This window comes from Triplophysa rosa, linkage group LG14, assembly GCF_024868665.1.
Source record: "Triplophysa rosa linkage group LG14, Trosa_1v2, whole genome shotgun sequence".
NCBI classification, from domain to species: Eukaryota; Metazoa; Chordata; class Actinopteri; order Cypriniformes; family Nemacheilidae; genus Triplophysa; species Triplophysa rosa.
Window position 1 is genome coordinate 13,086,826 of NC_079903.1, and position 17,650 is coordinate 13,104,475.

General features: G+C 39.8%; 1 protein-coding gene across 5 annotated transcripts in view; it reads left to right on the forward strand.

The window, feature by feature from the left end:
- arhgef12a (Rho guanine nucleotide exchange factor (GEF) 12a) overlaps positions 1 to 17,650 on the forward strand; it is a 61,481-nt gene that overhangs the window by 38,713 nt on the left and 5,118 nt on the right. For 4 of the 5 annotated variants that reach the window (XM_057350783.1, XM_057350781.1, XM_057350786.1 and 1 more), the window contains 16 exons: positions 173 to 278; positions 378 to 503; positions 877 to 909; positions 1,436 to 1,553; positions 2,117 to 2,216; positions 3,290 to 3,505; positions 8,015 to 8,150; positions 8,307 to 8,342; positions 8,583 to 8,725; positions 8,903 to 9,049; positions 9,131 to 9,216; positions 11,564 to 11,689; positions 12,970 to 13,084; positions 13,687 to 13,787; positions 14,411 to 14,488; positions 14,704 to 14,779. In XM_057350783.1, coding sequence (XP_057206766.1) covers positions 173 to 278; positions 378 to 503; positions 877 to 909; positions 1,436 to 1,553; positions 2,117 to 2,216; positions 3,290 to 3,505; positions 8,015 to 8,150; positions 8,307 to 8,342; positions 8,583 to 8,725; positions 8,903 to 9,049; positions 9,131 to 9,216; positions 11,564 to 11,689; positions 12,970 to 13,084; positions 13,687 to 13,787; positions 14,411 to 14,488; positions 14,704 to 14,779 — 1,743 coding nt within the window. The remainder of the gene's footprint in view (positions 1 to 172; positions 279 to 377; positions 504 to 876; positions 910 to 1,435; positions 1,554 to 2,116; positions 2,217 to 3,289; positions 3,506 to 8,014; positions 8,151 to 8,306; positions 8,343 to 8,582; positions 8,726 to 8,902; positions 9,050 to 9,130; positions 9,217 to 11,563; positions 11,690 to 12,969; positions 13,085 to 13,686; positions 13,788 to 14,410; positions 14,489 to 14,703; positions 14,780 to 17,650) is intronic. The other variant, XM_057350784.1, reaches the window with a different exon arrangement.

The following is a 17,650-nucleotide window of genomic DNA, read 5'->3' on the forward strand; positions in this document are numbered from 1 at the left end:
CATGATAACGTAGTGAAAAGCTGTAGTCCATTTTATGTTCCCATTTATAATCTATGATATTATTTGTGTCTGGTTTTGTCCATATTGTGTAGACCAGCCATGAACAAATATCTTAGTTAACATGCGTATAATATCTGAGATTAAAATTGAAAAGATTTCCATCTGTTGTCAGAGAGGAGAAGACTGGAGCTGATTCCTGAAGAATTGCATAGACAGTATATACAGACAATGCAGGAAACTCTTCTTCCAGACGTCCAGAGACACCTGGAGGACTTCAGGTAAGGAATGCATTAGCAGTGATGTTCTCTGTCAAAGTGAAACCATGTTCTCATTCAGATCTGAACCCATTCATGACAAAGTTCCATGTATTGTTTTAGGCAGAAACGCAATATGGGCTTGACTCTGGCTGAGGTGGAGCTCGCTCGGCTGGACTCTGAACATCTGCTTGTGGAGAGAGAGAGAGCGTGTGCCGAGAACATCCTCTCAAAGATCGATGATGTCCTGTGAGTGTCGCTCTCGGTTCATCTCTCAGCATTTGGGCCACGAGATACATTTAGTATTCTCAGTATGTTTTGTGCTTTTAAATTCAAGCAATGTGTGAAAATTGTGACGATTTTAATGCGCTTTTTATTTGGCCATTAAATTAAGAGCGTGTCATTAGTGTGACTAGTTTGTGATCTGTCCTTGTCTCTGTGGGACAGATATAAATAACGTCCCGGGTGTTTCCTCTACTTTACATTGAAAGAGCATTTTCTTTTATATAATGCATAGACAAATATTATAGTCAAAAGGATTTAAAATGAAATGAAATGATTTCGAGCTAAGATTGTGTTCTCACTTCCTGCCTTCCTTTTAACACGTGTCTCTGTCTTTCAGGGTGACTTCACAGCCCACAGAAGAGGAGAAATGGTGAGAAAACTTTGATGTTTTTCTTCTGGCAAGACTCATCTGTAGCCATAGACAAAAAAGACAATAGGGAAGCAGGTTATTAGATCGCACATAAAGACGTTTCGTCAGATTTGTTTGTATATTGTCAGCCCGAGGGGCCACTGCGTCGACACTTGACACAAATGCGAAATGCTGGAGAACAGAGCGACTTAATGAGATTTTCTAATCTTCATGCACTCTGGGTCCTCATTTACTATAATGTAGGCAAACGCCATATGGCAACACCACAAGCCTGTATGATTTATGAATGTACAGGACATATGGGGTGGATAGATATTTAGTGACATATGGCAGAAGACGACACGATAAGATCTGAATTATGTTAACAGACGGAGTCGGCCACATGGAGCCAGCAGCACAGGCACAACACAACCCTCAGAGACTAGAATCTAAGTTAGACGCTCAGTGCAGCCAGTTAGTATCATTCATTTCTAGATTAACCATGAAGAGGAAATCTAAACCTTGATGTGGTGGTGTTTTTTTTCAGCACAACAATGCAGTATGTTATATACACGTACATGAAGCATCTGGGACTCCGAGTCAAAGAGCATCGAATCCTTGAATCGAAGCGACCCCGAATTCATTTTCTTCCTTCCAAGCTGAGGGTAAATGCTTGTAATATTGCCCGCCCTTTCATATTTATAACTCTTTTTATAACCTTCTTTCTTTATAACCTATAGAACTGTTATGAACAGTTATATAATCAGTATTTCACATGCTGTTTCTGCTGTCTTGTTGCAATGCATTCTGGGATTTCATATTTGATGAACGATATTTGAACTGTTTACAAATATGGCCAAAATCTTGGATCCAAGATTGATGATCTTTATTGTCATTATGTACTTTGGTTCAATGAAATTCAAGGTAGAATGGCAATTGACAATAAAATATTAAAGAATACGCAATAACGGACAACTAAAGAAACGTTATAAAAATAAGCATGACTCAATAGCATACATTCTATTTACAGTATGAGAGAGCTCGTATGCAATACAAACAATTATCAATTAAAATTCTTGTGTTTGGGAAAAGCCTTCTCGAGATCATAGGTATGATGTCTTGAAAGTTTCCCTATTCAGACTGCTCACTAGGTTTTGAAACGGAGACGTTAAGCATTTCCATGACCGAGATGTTATCCTGAGGACTGTTGTTTTTCCTGCCCGGACAGAAAAGCAAAACGGAGAAGGAAGGAGAGGAGAAACTCAAAAAACCTCGCTTCCCCATTCGGGTGCCCCCACGGTGGCCTGTTCGCATCGAATCAATTGCAGGTAAGCAAGAGCATCAGCTTTCGGTTAGAAAACATTTATTTAAAGGGGTCATATGGCGCGAACACGTGTTTTTCTGTCTTTGGTGTGTATAAGTTGCCCATGCATGTATTAGACACGTAAAATTGCAAAAATGAAAGTGTTTGAACAAAAGATGCATTCTATTTAAAAGCGAATGCTCACCCAGACCTGCCTGAAACGCCTCGTGTAACCACACCCCCACAAATCTACTTCAGATCGTGGTATGATTTGACTAAGACCGCCCAAATGTATACGCAACTAAGTACTGTCAGTACAATTGCTTTGGAACCTGATGTTCCAAATATGGTAATAGGCGTTACATTTTCATCACAAGCTTGCATTATTTGACCAATCACTACGCACTGGTTAACTGGCCAATCATAGCACACTTTGCTTTTCAGAGCGATGAGCTTTGATAAAAATCTGCACATTTCAAAGAGGAGATACAAACAAGCACGGTATGTGGAAAATACAGCGTTTTTGAACCTTAAATCGTGTATACACATTGCATTACATCTAAAACAAACCATAATATTCGTTTTAGCCGTGTCATATGACCCCTTTAACTTATTTGCCTTACTTTTCATCTTTAACTCAACTTTCTGAACTCAGCTGTATCATATTTATTATTGATGGTTTTAGGATTCAGTTTCTTATTTGCTCACTTTGGGGTGTTTGAGTATAGTTCGGCAACCTGGTTAAACTTCTATTGCCAGAATTGATTTGATTTGCTCACATGCATTAGAAAATACCCCAGTACAAGTTAGACAACCCTTTTAATTCGCAGGACAGCGCAGGAGCTTAAGACGCATTTTTCAAAATGGAACAGTTTTTAACTTGACATCTTAAAAACGCATCGCTTATGGCACAACATGGTTCAACACCACTGTGTGTATGTGTACACGCTGTCTTTAAATGAATATTTTATAGTTGGCTTTCATTTCCAGGCTGTTTCCAAATGTAGAAGACTTGCCCTGGTTTTCACCGTCCTCTGGGTGGTGAAAGAGTCGTATTTGATGCTGGATCTTCTTTGGTGTTTGTGTGCGTTTGAGCAGGTGGGAAGGCAGGAGAAAGCTTCAAGCAAAGGCCTCAAAAACAGATGTCTCAACCAGCGATGGGCGGGTCAGAGCCAATAGAGGGTGGACGTCTGCGGGGCAGTCAGTCCAGTGAGGGCTCAGATCTCCTACAGAGCCCGGGAATCATCACCTCTCCACCCTTCAGCAGCCCTTACAGCTCACCGTCAGACCCCTCTGGAAGGGAGACGGAGTTTAGTGAGTTCTGGATCTCCAGTGACCCAAATGATCATTGTCCTTTCAGTGTTTCACTCCATTTTATGGTCCTGCAATCTGAAGCTATGATAACTTACACAAGCCTCTGGGTTTTACAAGCAGGGGAAATAAGGGTTTCTATTCACCTTTCCTGCTTTTATAGTAGTTGTGTTGCATGAGAAGTGACACATCAGTTTTTTACCTGGTGTCTAGAAGCTGGTATTTCTAAGCACATGGTACCACAATAGTAGACATTAGGCATTCATTTTTTAAATTATGGTGAAAATAGTTGTACCGGAGACACTCAAAAATACAAAAGTGTATATAGACTCTGTCTATTATAATGTTTAAAAGTAAAAACTGCTATTATTTTAAATATGTCTCGGAAAACAAATATACAGTTCTGCCCATTGGCAACTTGTTAACTTGCTGCAGTTAAAGTGTGTAAATACAATTGCCCACATAAAAAACTAAAGTATACTACAGTATTTACTATAGTAAACTCTAGTAAATTGTTGTATACTGTAGTATTTACCAGTTGTTCCCAAACTTTTTGAATGCAAGGCATCCCTTTGTAGTATCAGCTTGTAGTTGATACTTTGAAGTATCAACAGCTGCATGAATTTATTACAAATGCATTACAACGGACATTATATGAGGTGAAACAAATCATTTAAATGAACCATCTGTCATTTACAACTCGATGACACATGTAAACAAATCTTATTGACTGATATGAACCATTTGCTGTATGTGGGAATCGTTGGAACAAAACACATTAGAATAAAGATTGATACTTAATTCTTTAAATAATAATAAACAACTCGCATTACATTTTTCTTTAGGTTCTTATTTGCTTTGTTCAAACTTGACCTTACGACCTAAAATGGAAACTAAAATACCTGTGCATGATGGAACTGTGTTATGGGTATTTTAATGGGATACATGTGCCTGCTTTTGGGAGCACAGTCTCTTGATACGGGGGTAGATTGTGGATCGTGCTCCACTGACAGGTGCTGCCTTTTTTGTTTTTCACGTACGCCAGGGATGAGAACGCTAGCTCATACAAGTTGTAAACGGAAATGGCACACTGACGGCACAGTCTGGCGGTTTCACATTAGCACTCTTGGTGCGCACCCGGGTTTGATTAACGTCAGAGTTCGGTTCGTTTGGGTGATGTGAACTGTCTTCTGAACCCGGGCGTGCACCTGTGAACTGTACCCTAGTCCGCTTAAAAAGGGAGGTCTGAGTGCGGTTCATGTGAATTCCAGTACGCTTCGCTGCTGATATGAACGCAATCGTACCAAAGCGCGGAAGTGAACCGCTATTAATAACGTATTATTTGGTAAAAATGTGTGTTTGTGTGTGTGTTTCACTCACTTTTCTGACGAGCGTGACTGACGCGCTCCAAGCAGAGAGCTGTATGTCTCATTTCTGTGCATCTTCAGCGATCTTAAGAGCATTTGCAGTACATTCATAGACGAAAGGGCCGTTATGTACTGAAGCTTTGGAAACAAAACTAACAGTTCAATAACAAAACGTATAAGAGTGAAGCGAGCAATGTGAGGCATTCTGCCGCCTTCTCCTGCGTCGTCGTTACAAGCGACCGGGTAAACAGCTGCAGGCTTGATGACGCAAACGACCCGCGGTTCGGACCCACAAATAATTATATGAATGCAGTCCAGCGGGGGCAGGGGGAGCAATTATGGCAAGCCGATGGTGTTACAATTACGCCATAGATTAAACGTGTTTATGTCCGAACGCCATTTTGACGGCGTTTTAAACCGTATTTGCGCCGCAAAATACGGCGTCGCGATTCCAAACGCCGTAAAAAACGTGCGAAAAGTCGTCCATAACGCCGTATTTAACGTTTAATAAGTTCATGCTTGTTACATTACAATCATTGCAACATACTATAAGCGTCTCCTTATAGTCAATCAATTTTTGTAATATGGAAACTAAAATCACATAGGCTACTGATAAAAGACATGCATAGACTAAAAGGCCCCTGTAAGTCTCTTTGGATAAAAGTGTCTGCTAAATAAGTAAATGTAAAATCTATTACTGTTCGTTCATCCTGTTTATAGCACGAAAGTCCACTGATGTGTGAGTTCAGCAGCAAAAATCAAGTGCAGATACGGTTTATAAAAAGATCTCTCATTCCAGACTTTCTTTTCATACTGACCACGCATTAATTACTGAAAAATAAATCTAAAAACTACCCAGCGATACAGAAAAACAGAACAAGACCAACAATGTAAAAAATGGCTGGTAGTTCGAGCGGGCCTCGAACCGGCCTTTGATATGCTGTCAGCGATTGCGAGTCAATCACGCTAACCAGCAGACTACCATTCACAGTTCTCAGCCTCTGCTTAAAGGGAGTGCAGTTTACTTTTTACTCTGGCTGACCTTGCTTATACCAGGAATGATTTCTGGTGTTGGAAATTAGCTAATACAATATTTCAACCGATTGCTTTTTTGCTTTTCACGTAGGCAATACGCGCTATATGTAATAAGCAGGATACATTACAATGGGATTTGTTGGCCTTTATACAATTGCTGACCACATTGTGTAACTTTACATTTCCAAAGAGAAGAAGTCGCTTCTTCGGAAAGCAAGCAATGATTTGTTTAATGTTAGCAAAGGTAACACTGTGCACATAATAAAATCCTGTAAAATGATCAGTGGTAAATTGTTCTGGTCTGGCTCAGTTCATCAGTGATTGGGTGAGAACAGTTCAATTTTACTGGCTGCGGAAATCAGCGGGAGGGACTCATTATACAACACACAAAACGTCGTAAATACAATTGTAAATTGCGCTCTGTGCAACCAAAACAGCCGTCATATGGCAAGACAGCGACTTAGAACGCCGTTAAATACGGCGTTATGGACGACTTTTCGCGCGTTTTTTACGGCGTTTGGAATCGCGACGCCGTATTTTGCGGCGCAAATGGTGTTCGGATATAAAAGCGTTCAATCTATGGCGTAATTGTGACACCATCGGCTTGCCATAAGCAATCGTGAAACCAACCTGAGATAGCTGGGGCGCGTGTCCCACATGAGCGCGCATCAGTACAATGGGCGGAGCTGAGCGGAGCGATTCTCTCCTGGGAACAGTCCAAGTGGCGGTAAAAAAAATTTTTTAAACTTTCATATGTATATGTTTTTTCGCGTATTTTCAGTTTCGTGTGGACATGCTCATATGTTGATGTTTTGATATATTTGAAAATATATGATGTAAAAGATCATTTTTAATTGTTACTGGAAAAAAAGCTGAGATTCGGTGGCACCCACTTTGGGAACCACTGGTATTTACTATAGTAAACTGTAGTAAATTGTTGTATACTATAGTATTCTGTAGTATTAACTAGAGTAAATTTAAAAACTGCAGTAAATTTTTTATTATAGACTGTGTCAGCAGCAACAACATAAACATAATTTGGCCCAAACTTAGCTTCCGGTAGACCTCCGCAAAGAATCAAAAACTGTTCAGTAGTTTTAATGTAATGTAATACAATTAATATACAATAAAATGTTCATATAAATGAAATATAAAATACATTGTTCTAGTATAACCAAACACAGACCGAAGGTTAACTTCGGGCCAGGGGCGTGTGCGTCCGACGAAACCGTCTATACAGTTGTTTTTGCTTTTTTGTATCTAGGTATTTTACTACAGTTTACTATAGGAAATTCTGTAGTATACTATATATTTTTTCATGTTTCTAAAACAACTGTGTGGCTTTATTCCCAGCGATTCCGTAAAGCCAGCCAATCAGATTACACCTTGCGGTTTTGGGAAGAGCTTGCTATTTTTATGCGCTATGCATCAGATGGTTAGTAGGTGTGATTAGGGCTGTCATGATTATTAAATAATCGTCTCATCGCGATTGTTTGACCTCATCGCGATGGTTTCAGATCATCGCAATTATTGCACATCTCTATAGAAAACACTAGGGGGAGCTGTAGTGCATCTTCATATTGCATATTTTAGTGTATATATTGTAACTAAAGCATGGTAATACTTGTAAAATGTACGACCACAACACAATCACTTTAAAAAAACTTAAGCATATACCATAAAAATAACCTGCAGTACAGTTTAATATTATTTCAGTGTGAAAACCAGTCTACGAAAATCTTATTAACATAGAAGTAAACTTTTCTTGTAGTCTTGCAAGTGAGAAAAAAACAGACTAGAAGCATTTCTATGACTGATAGCATTTTAATGGTGGCTTCAATTCACTCCTGATCAATTTACTTAATTTACAAGTATTTGGCGGTTGTATTATTGACAGGTAAAAGCCTAAACCTTAAATATATGACCCAATTTTTTCCGATGTATTTCCAAGAAAAAATGTATGAGAATTAAATGTCAAATCTCAAAAACAGACAATTTATCGTCATAATTGCAATGATTTATTAGGCAATTAATTTTCAGTCAAATTTTATAATCGTGACAGCCCTAGGTGTGATGTTATCAAAGTAAATTGTATCTTCTTTGTCTTTAGGTATGAGCCCTTCTGCTGTGGTTCCACGGCTAAGTGACGGCCTGCAGGCTGGAGATGTGCTGGACAGCATCTACCCACCCTGTGACTACATCCCATATAGCGTGGACCCCCTGGATGAGGACAGAGAGGGAGACAGGTGCAGCATTAATGCCTTCAGTTCTTTGTGTGTCTTTGTGTTGGATGCTAACTCACGCTGAGCTCTGCAACCTCACCTGCATCTGCTTTGATTTAGCTACTAACCTAAGTGTGCCCTTTGTGTCAGTGAAGTGAGCAAGTGTGTACTGTTTTTCAGACTCCTTGATGTGGGCACACCCAAACTGATTAGAAGGTACTGGTCACTGGCTGCTGTCAATCACTGTTGTTGTCCCTCCCATCTACACATGTCTGCACCCCATGCACTAATTCACTAAAGAAATCTTGTTTGTTGTGCCTTAACGTTTTTGAATTTGCCCTTCATAGTGCAGTACATAGAACACCTACAGCTCCAGACCAACGATCACATTTAGACAGATACATATCAAGGGTCATGAAAAGGTTTGTAGAGCATCTCTCTCTCTTTCACACACAGGTTTGAGGAGCTGCAGAGTGAAGATGATCAGGGGAGTGACGTTTACTCTGATGTAGATCCTCCAAACTGGCAGCAGCTGGTGGGGCGTGATGTTCTAGCAGGCCTGACACCCCACGAGATCAAACGACAAGAAGTCATAAATGGTTCGACTTCGTTCTCCTTTCACTTCCATATATCACATATGCACTTGAGATGTTTAGATTGAACAGACAAAGTGCTGTTGAGACCAAACTCAGAATCGTTTTGTTGAGATGAGATCAGACTCTATGCGGATGTTTTGGTGTTACTGTATTAACCCTCATTCTCACTGATCTTTGTAGAGCTGTTCTACACAGAACGAGCACACGTGCGCATGCTGAAGGTCCTGGATCGCGTGTTCTACCAAAAACTCAACCGGGACAACATACTGCCCCCTGCTGACATTAAAAACATATTCACCAACCTGGAGGACATCATCCAATTGCACAGTACGTCACGCATCATGCTGAGCTGATGATATTTAGACAATTAAAAAGTTTAATTCTCACCTGTGCTCTCTTTGATTTCAGTGAGGATAGCGGATCACATGACTGCAATACGCAAGAAGTATGAGTCATCGGTTATTGACCACATAGGAGATGAGTTACTGTCTTGGGTAAGAATACATGTTTGTATTTGTGAAGTGATGAATTCGTGGTGGGTGATTTTATTGAGAGAAATCTTTGTCGCTTAGTATGGTTTTAAATCAAATACATAAAAATAACTTTTAAAAGGTAGAATATAAAAGCTTAAAATTTAAAATAAAATTTCTCTTTAAGTACTATTTCCTATTTATTTATTTGGTATGTATTTTTTAAAAGGTATTAAGGCCAGTTTACACCAAGAACGATGAATATAAAGTTTTTAATATTACTGTACTATATAGTGGACCGATCATTTACAGAGATTTTTTTCCCAGCTGTTTAATACAATATGATAAAATAAGTCTTGTAACTTCATGGCAAAGCTGTTTTTTAATATAAATCTCCCAGCCAATCACCTTAAGGTGCTATATTTGTTTGATAAAAATCAGAAATGTAATTTATTTTAAGATCATGATCTGACAGTAGCTTAATTGGCTGTCGTTACAAAATTGTTTTTGAGAAATTGATTTCAGAAAGAATACATTTTTGACAGTAGTTTAGGTCAAAAATGAACTAACTTCTTTTGTTTAAAAGTCAACAGTGTATCAAACGCCTAAAGGGCTGTTCACATTGTAACTATAACTATAAAAAATAAAGTAAATAAAGAAATCGTTCTTCATTTAGGACAGGGGTCTTCAACCGGGGGTCCGCGGTGGAACTGCAGGCGGTCCGCTAATTACTGCAACATTTTGTTAAAAATGTAAAGCACAGAAATATTACAACCAATGTTCTCTTTAAGCTGCGAGGACTCATTGAATCTCCCGCACATTGCAATTTTAACCTGCGTGCGTGCAGAAAAAAACATCCATTCGGGCAGCTGAAGCAAGCAATGGAAGAAACGTTACATCTGCATCATAAAAACCAGTAGGGTTAGAATCAGTGCATTCTCTGTTTCCCTTCCGATAAAAATTGCGTGCAAATAAAGTGCTTTCTCATATGTTTCTGAACTTCTGTTCAAATTTGTTAAAGCTAAATGACACCACACCGCTTCTGCATTGTAAACTCTGACAGAACTATCGTACGTGTTTAAAATCGAAACGCACACGGTGTAGTACTGATGGTGCACGTCAAACAAGTTGCCCCGAAAATAACTCATGTTGATTTTCGTGTGACAGCCGCGACAATGCTGATCCATGAGAAAGACAACGTAGCTCAGAATTATAAAATAGCGGCCGGTGTGTTCTGCAACACACAGAGAAGCGGAAGAAAAAAAAGAATGACACTTAATAAAACGGCCTGATTTTACAACAGAATGCATAAACTCTGCACTAATTTCTTTCGCATCCAGAGACAACCCCTACCTCCACTAGAATAGTCTTTGTGCCATAAACATGGGTCAGTCATCTCACTGAAGCCTTAATAAAAACTAAGGTTCAAATAAATGTTTAATTGTCCATCTCACAGTAAAATGAAAATGTTTGATGCTGCAAATCCCTTAAATAATCAAGCAATCTATATTAAAAACAAAAATAATACACAGAAAAGTATTTAGCCTATGTGCAACAATAACATAATAGTTCTAATGTAATGTTTTAACATAATATTGCTGTGACAATAGGGTTGTTTCTATTTAATTAGCTCCGTTTACACATTTAGGGGGTCCCTGCTCCATGCATCTCTCATCTAAGGGGTCCTTGCCCCGAAAAACGTTGAAGACCCCTGATTTAGAAGAATAGCGGGGTTCACATCACAACTATAATGATAAAGATACAGAGAACGATATCGTTGGGATCACGTTCAGAGTGATTTTTTTGAGTTAAACAGTTTTTGACTGTTTAAGTATTATCTCTAATGTTTGGCTATTGATGATCGTGATGCAGGTTTAATGTCTGAATTAAAAGCGGTGCGTTTACGGCGGGATATTATATACTGATATTAACGCTTATAAGTCTGGGTAATCTGGCAAAATATATGCTTTCCATCCCGGACATGAGTGCACCTTCAGAGAGCGCATCCAGCCTTTGCGGTCGTATTTTGGAGAAAAGACGACTGCAGCATGCAAGCTTAAAATAAACAAAGTTATTGTTATTGTCCATAGTTATAGTTACAGTTATCGTTATAATGTGAACGCCCCTTAACTCTAAAAAAAAAAGAATGTACGGTCACACATCATTACCATCATGTACAACATTAAAAATCCTCAGCACCACACATACCAAAATCCATCTGAAAGTAGAACTGGGCCATGGTAAGATCTATATTGTAGGACATGTGATGGTTCTCTTCTGTAGAGTAACAGTCCCACCCACCCATGGACGTACTTTAATTCTGCCTCTCGTCTTGCTGTGTGGTCCTGATCCCCCTGCCTTGTTTTTGTAGTTTAGTGGTGGAGAGGAAGAGATGATCAAGCATGCGGTGTGCACTTTTTGCAGTAACCAGCCTTTCGCCCTGGAGCTCATCAAATCCCGACAGAAGAAGGACCAGCGTTTCACCACCTTCATGCAGGTGGGTTGAGTTTCCCTGATAGAGACTGTGTGTCTGAAGCATACTTTAGCATCGCGGTAACAAAAACTAGCAAATTCGAACTTAAAACAAAAATCAGTTATTGCGCAGGTACATTAAAAACGGTGTTATAACTGTCTCCTTACCTTTCCATGTTTCACTTCAGGAAGCCTAAAATATTGATTTATACGTTGAGCTGTCTGGTCTGATTCCACGAGAAATGTCAATTTGATTTGGCTTGTACTCTTGTAGAGTACATAAAGTAACCTGCAATTTCATGTTTCAAACACAGATGGCGCTAGAGAGGCGAAAATTACTGTTTTTAATTTGCACATTTTTACAGCTTTCGAAGTTGATCTTTTAATGCATTCTCGGTACCCGGGGAAAGGATTTTTTTGGTGCATTTTTTATAAATCAACCCCCCGACATTTAACAAATGTAAAATGAAATCTAGTGCATTTCATTTTTATTGGATTAAAATATTTAATATGTCAAATGTGCCTGTGACTTGGCTGTCCTACTCATTTACAACAAAATGTTTATTACAGCATGTTTTCTTTGTTGGTTTGCTATTAAAGCAGTAAATATACTTAATCTTAGTAAAATAATATCAGAATTTTTAATCATGTCTGGATTGCCTAGCAGCCCAGAAACCGAGAGAAACCAGTAGAGAGAAGAGGTGTGATTATATTTGTAGGATACACAGAAGGATTTGGTTATCTTGAAGCGAAGAGTTTATTAACCCAAGCAAGACCTAATTGTTTTGGGTCTTGAGGGAGCGTGTTGTTTTTTTATCGCACTGTGGAAGGAGGTGTAGAGAAAATGGAGTGCAAGGTGCAAGATTTAACAACCTCTCAACAGTAAATATGCCCTGTTCATTGAAAACAAGCACGCTAATCTGTCCGGTGAGAAAAGAGTCGTGTAAGCACTACAACATAAAGGTGCAATAAATATGTAAAATGGGCTGTTAGACTGTATACTTGTGGGGTTTGTATCTTGGAGCAAAAGCGGCATGATGAAGGTTGTTATATTCTAAGTGCAAGATGTTGGTCACTGTGGGAACAGTATATTTACACGTTTTTTATGACACAACATCATTCATGAGTCAAGTTTGCATTTCGTTTATTCCCTACTAGAGGGAAGGACCCAATCCAGGTTGAAGTGTTGTGTTGGAGGTTTTCGCTGAAAGGGAAATGTGCTACAGATTAGAGGGGATTTTCTTGTGGATTTGCACGTATTGTTCTGCTGAAATTCATGTTTGGCCTTTTCCGCACCATCTGCAGGAGGCTGAAAGTAATCGACTGTGCCGAAGACTCCAGCTGAAGGACATCATCCCTGCAGAGATGCAGAGGTTCACAAAGTACCCTTTACTGATGGACAACATTGCCAAGTACACAGGTATTGTGTAACCAATTTTGTTTGGTTACCAACATTAATATTGTCTTTTGTGCAATGTAATATTAGCAAATGTAATGTAAACCGTTTTCCACTCCTGAGTGTATAAGCTTGAGAGCCTGTATAAGATCACAGAGTACCATGGTGCATTTTGGTAGCTTTAATATCAAAACGTTCTGGATTTGTGCTGTCCTGCTGGCACAAACGAACGTGTCTGTGTCGGCTTTTCCAAGAGACGTTGCTGGCCGGACACCAACCATTAGTAAATTAGAGCTGTGACGGCTCTTAAATCCCAATTATTATTCAGAAATGTTATAAAGGGGGTAGTGCACACTTTCACGGCCTTTCTCGCATTATTTGGCAGATCTGTTAAACGGTGCCTCTATTGGCATTGTCAGAGCAAGGCTATAAATGTAATGTATAACTACCGATTAAGAAGGAGTGATTTCTCTCATATTCATCCGAGCTTGGCAGTAGTCTCGATGGCAAGCTGCGGATTCAGACAGGAAATTGAGGGCATTTGGCTGGCCAGGACGTTCTAAAAGAGCAGATTTAAACGCACATGTACGTTCTGGCCTTTCATTGATATGCGTCCATTCGAACAGATGAGGAGGAGGAGAAAGACAAAGTGAGACGAGCGGCCGAGTGCTGTCGAAAGATTCTCAACCACGTCAACCAGTCCGTGAAGGAGTCTGAGAACAAACAGGTAAGCGAGTTCAACATTGAGTTGCCACTCTCTCGCTGTTTAGCAGACATGCCGAGGTAGACAGACTTCATAGCCTCGGGTCAGCTTTAAGGAAGGTTGCACTGGGAAACCGCAATTTAATGATTGTCAGTACCTGTCGGTTGGTTGAAAAGCCGCAGAGAGGTCTTACATCACCCCGGATTTCACAAACTGCTGTTGGTGTGGTAATAGAGATGATCCAACCTTCTGTAAACCTCTGGAGATGGTTTATGGGAAAATTATTAAATGTTTAAAGGAACAGACAGCGAGGCCAGCTGAAGAAATTCAATCCTTCCCACCAACTTTATTGCCTATGAAGCTAAAAGGTGAAGTGTTTTATTTATGGCCCACCAAACCGAACTAGAAAAATGACTCGCATTGAAAATTTCACATTGTGTTGTTTAAAACTGAGAAATGTTTCCTGTCCTGTCGGTGGTTTACCTATTGCCTCTGCAGAAGAAAGTATTACAACATCGAAAAAAATCACTTAAAAAGTTTTCTCTCCGACTTCTCACAAAGTATCATTAGATGATGCCAAGAGGTTGAGGAGGAGTTGAATGTTAATAGATTCTGCTGCATAAATGTCTTTTTTATATGTCTGACAGAGACTGGAAGACTACCAGCGACGACTGGACCTCTCCTCGCTGAAACAGAGTGAGAACCCCATGATCTCAGAGTTCAAGGTTAGTCCTAATCCAACTTCTTGGCTGTCTAGCTGTATTATCACACGATACTTGATGTTTTGTGTGTCAGCCAATCAAATTTTTGTGTGAAGTTCCTTTTATCTGCAGCATAATGGCGGGCTGAGTCTTTACCTCGTGATAACAACAGGACATTGCATATTTTATGTTGCTTGAGTTTATGGCCCATGAAATGAATTAGTACTTGTCACTTTCAGAACTTGGATCTCACTAAACGGAAAATGGTCCACGAGGGTCCTCTGTCTTGGAAAATTAACAAAGACAAAACTATTGGTAAGTCACTTATGTCCGACTTAAGGGCAACAACTAAAAAACAAAACATATATATGAATTATTTTTCTCAAAAAATGTACATGTGCTGCCTTTACAGGGTTTCCGCGGGGTCTTATAAAGTCTTAAATTCCAAAATCAAAATTTTAATCCTTAAAAAGTCTTAAATTCTTATAAGTATTGTGTTCTATGTCTTAAATAATTTTAAACTGGTCTTAATTTTTGCTACGGCCATGTAACGCTACCTCTAATGCAGAGGTCGCGTTAACCAAAAATTCTTCGTCATTGACAGATTTTTTTTACCAGGGACAGAAAAATCTGAAGACTGTCAGTCATTTTGACGGATTACAATACGGGCAATTTGTCACTCCCTGTTTTGTCATTTCCCTTCATTAGAGCGTGATCGTAGGCTTCTACCTTGCCCTGAACATGATCGCGAAGGGGCGTGTGTTTCCCGTTCATTGGCTTTCTTACGATGCCTGGTCCATTTTGGAAAATGCGCGCACGGTCAGACGAGACTCGCGGTGCAGATGCATCTGTCACAGACCACACCACGTCGCGTGCACGCATACACACAAAGGCGTGTAGTGGTGCTGAGTTTACAGAGTTTTTTTATCAGAAAAGCGAATTGCGTCTTTTTGGATAAACCTTAATTTTCAGTGAGTGGAAAAATGTCTCTCTCGGCGTCTTCTCTGTTCAGTGAGCGGCAGAAGCAGCACATTCGTGACCAAAACGCAACTTGCTTGTGAGTGAGTTCAAAACATCATTTACAAGCACATGTCATTGTTACTGACTAGACCAGGGGTCGGCAACCCGTGGCTCTCGAGCCGCATGTGGCGCTTCTGCCACCCTGATGTGGCTCTCTGCAGTCTTTATAAGGCCCTGTTTATTCCTGGTAATAAGATGCGTTTTGGTCGATGGATCACAAGTGGACGAATGAGACACATACCCGTTTACACCTGCTGCTGTAATCCGTCTGTTTTGTCCACTTTTGACCACTACTGTCCTGATTTCTTCCAAGAAATATCTGAAAAAGCATTTCATTTGAATATTCGAAATAAGTCCATGCAATGTACATACTGTATGAGCGCGACCGGAGATGTCAGAAAAAACATACAGAGAGCAGCGGCTTTATTTCTGCTTTGACAGATGTGAGACAGTGCCGAGCACTGTATGCGTGTGTTAGAAGTGGAATGGTGAGAAAACATTCTGCTTGGTACGTTTTTCGTCTTTAAACCAAACTTTTAGGTCTATAGCCGGCATAGTTTAAATCCTGTCTGGCTAGCGCGCTTCTCATAATGTTTATGCATGATGTCTGTATGCGGTTTCATCGCCAAAACAAAACAACACAGAAAAAACCTGAAGTCTACTAAAGTTGCGCGTGCAACATCGCGACGCTACTCTCCTATTACAACACTCCCACTTTTTGCCAGGGACAAAAAAGTATAAATTGCTTATCATCTAAGTACTATATTGCCACCTAGTGGTCCAACTGGGTAACTACTACCTTACATGCATAACCTGTGTTACAGTAATTTAAAGGGGTGCTGCAACGGTGTGTCATGCATTCTGACTTCTTTACAATGTTAAATGTGCTGTCTTCTCATGCTTAACATGGTCAACTTGTCAAAAAACGAGTTGGGCGTATTATGTAGTATTTCTGTGCTCGATACACTCCCCCCGCGATCGTACAGGTTTCGGAAAGTTTTTTTCGAACATTTAAAACTGTTTTGTAACAATTGTTCTTATTGGACAATTCTCCCGGAAAAGCACGCGGCACGCCCACGCGGCAGCAAGGAGAGCAGGAGAAGGAGCATGCGCAGACGTCACTTTCACTTGTGTGCAGGAGAGAGAGAGAGAGAGAGAGAGAGAGAGAGAGAGAGAGAGCACTACGTTCGCGAAGTTCAGGTGTTTGTTTGTTCACTGCATTTGGGTGATGAATGCTATATAAATGGTGGATATAACGCTGGATTTGGAGATCGTTTGAAATTAATATATGGAGCTGTCGCAGCGCTAAAAGATGCCGGACATGAACCGCATGCGGTGAGTGAAACTGATGTCTGTGTTTTGTTGGCAATGGGTGCACACGTGGTATAGTACAGCCTACCCCTCCCCCCCGCACGCGCCTTATGCTTTCGGAAAAATCGTACAGCTGTATCTATCTTTTATAAATGTGATCAAACTAAATACTCTTCGAAGATACGACGTATGCGATACTACTCTATAGGTACTCAAGATTAATATGAGATTGGCAGAAACCGCGCGTGTTAGGGCCGCTTTAAAGGTTACATATATTTTGCGGCTCCAGACAAATTTTGAGTTGGTGGGTGAAGGCCCAAAATGGCTCTTTTGGTTGCAAAGGTTGCCAACCCCTGGACTAGACATATGAACATAAGCATTTGTTTTGATTTTTTTTTTAAATATATATTATTTTATGTCTGACAACAGAAACATTAAATATATAAATGAATATAAACAACAACGGCTTTATTGGGCATTCAGTTGTATTAATACAGCAAGTTCCACTGTCATCACGAGAAATTTATCTGGGAATGTTGGGTGTGCGGTTTTTATGTTGTGATACAGGTCTTAAATTTCATTCATAAGGGTCTGAAAAAGGTCTTAAAAAGTCTTAAATTTGATTTTGTGAAACCTGCAGAAACCCTGCTTTAAAACCAGGGGTTATCAACCTTTTTGAAAGCCCCCCTTTCACTCACAAAAACTCAAAACTTCTACTTAGTAAAATATTTTGGAGCTTGACGTTAACTGGCAAAACGTTTATTCATTATAATAATAAATATTTTTTATGTATTTCAATGCTCATTTTATCTCATTTTAAAATATGAATAATCTTGAGCCCACCACACCCATCCC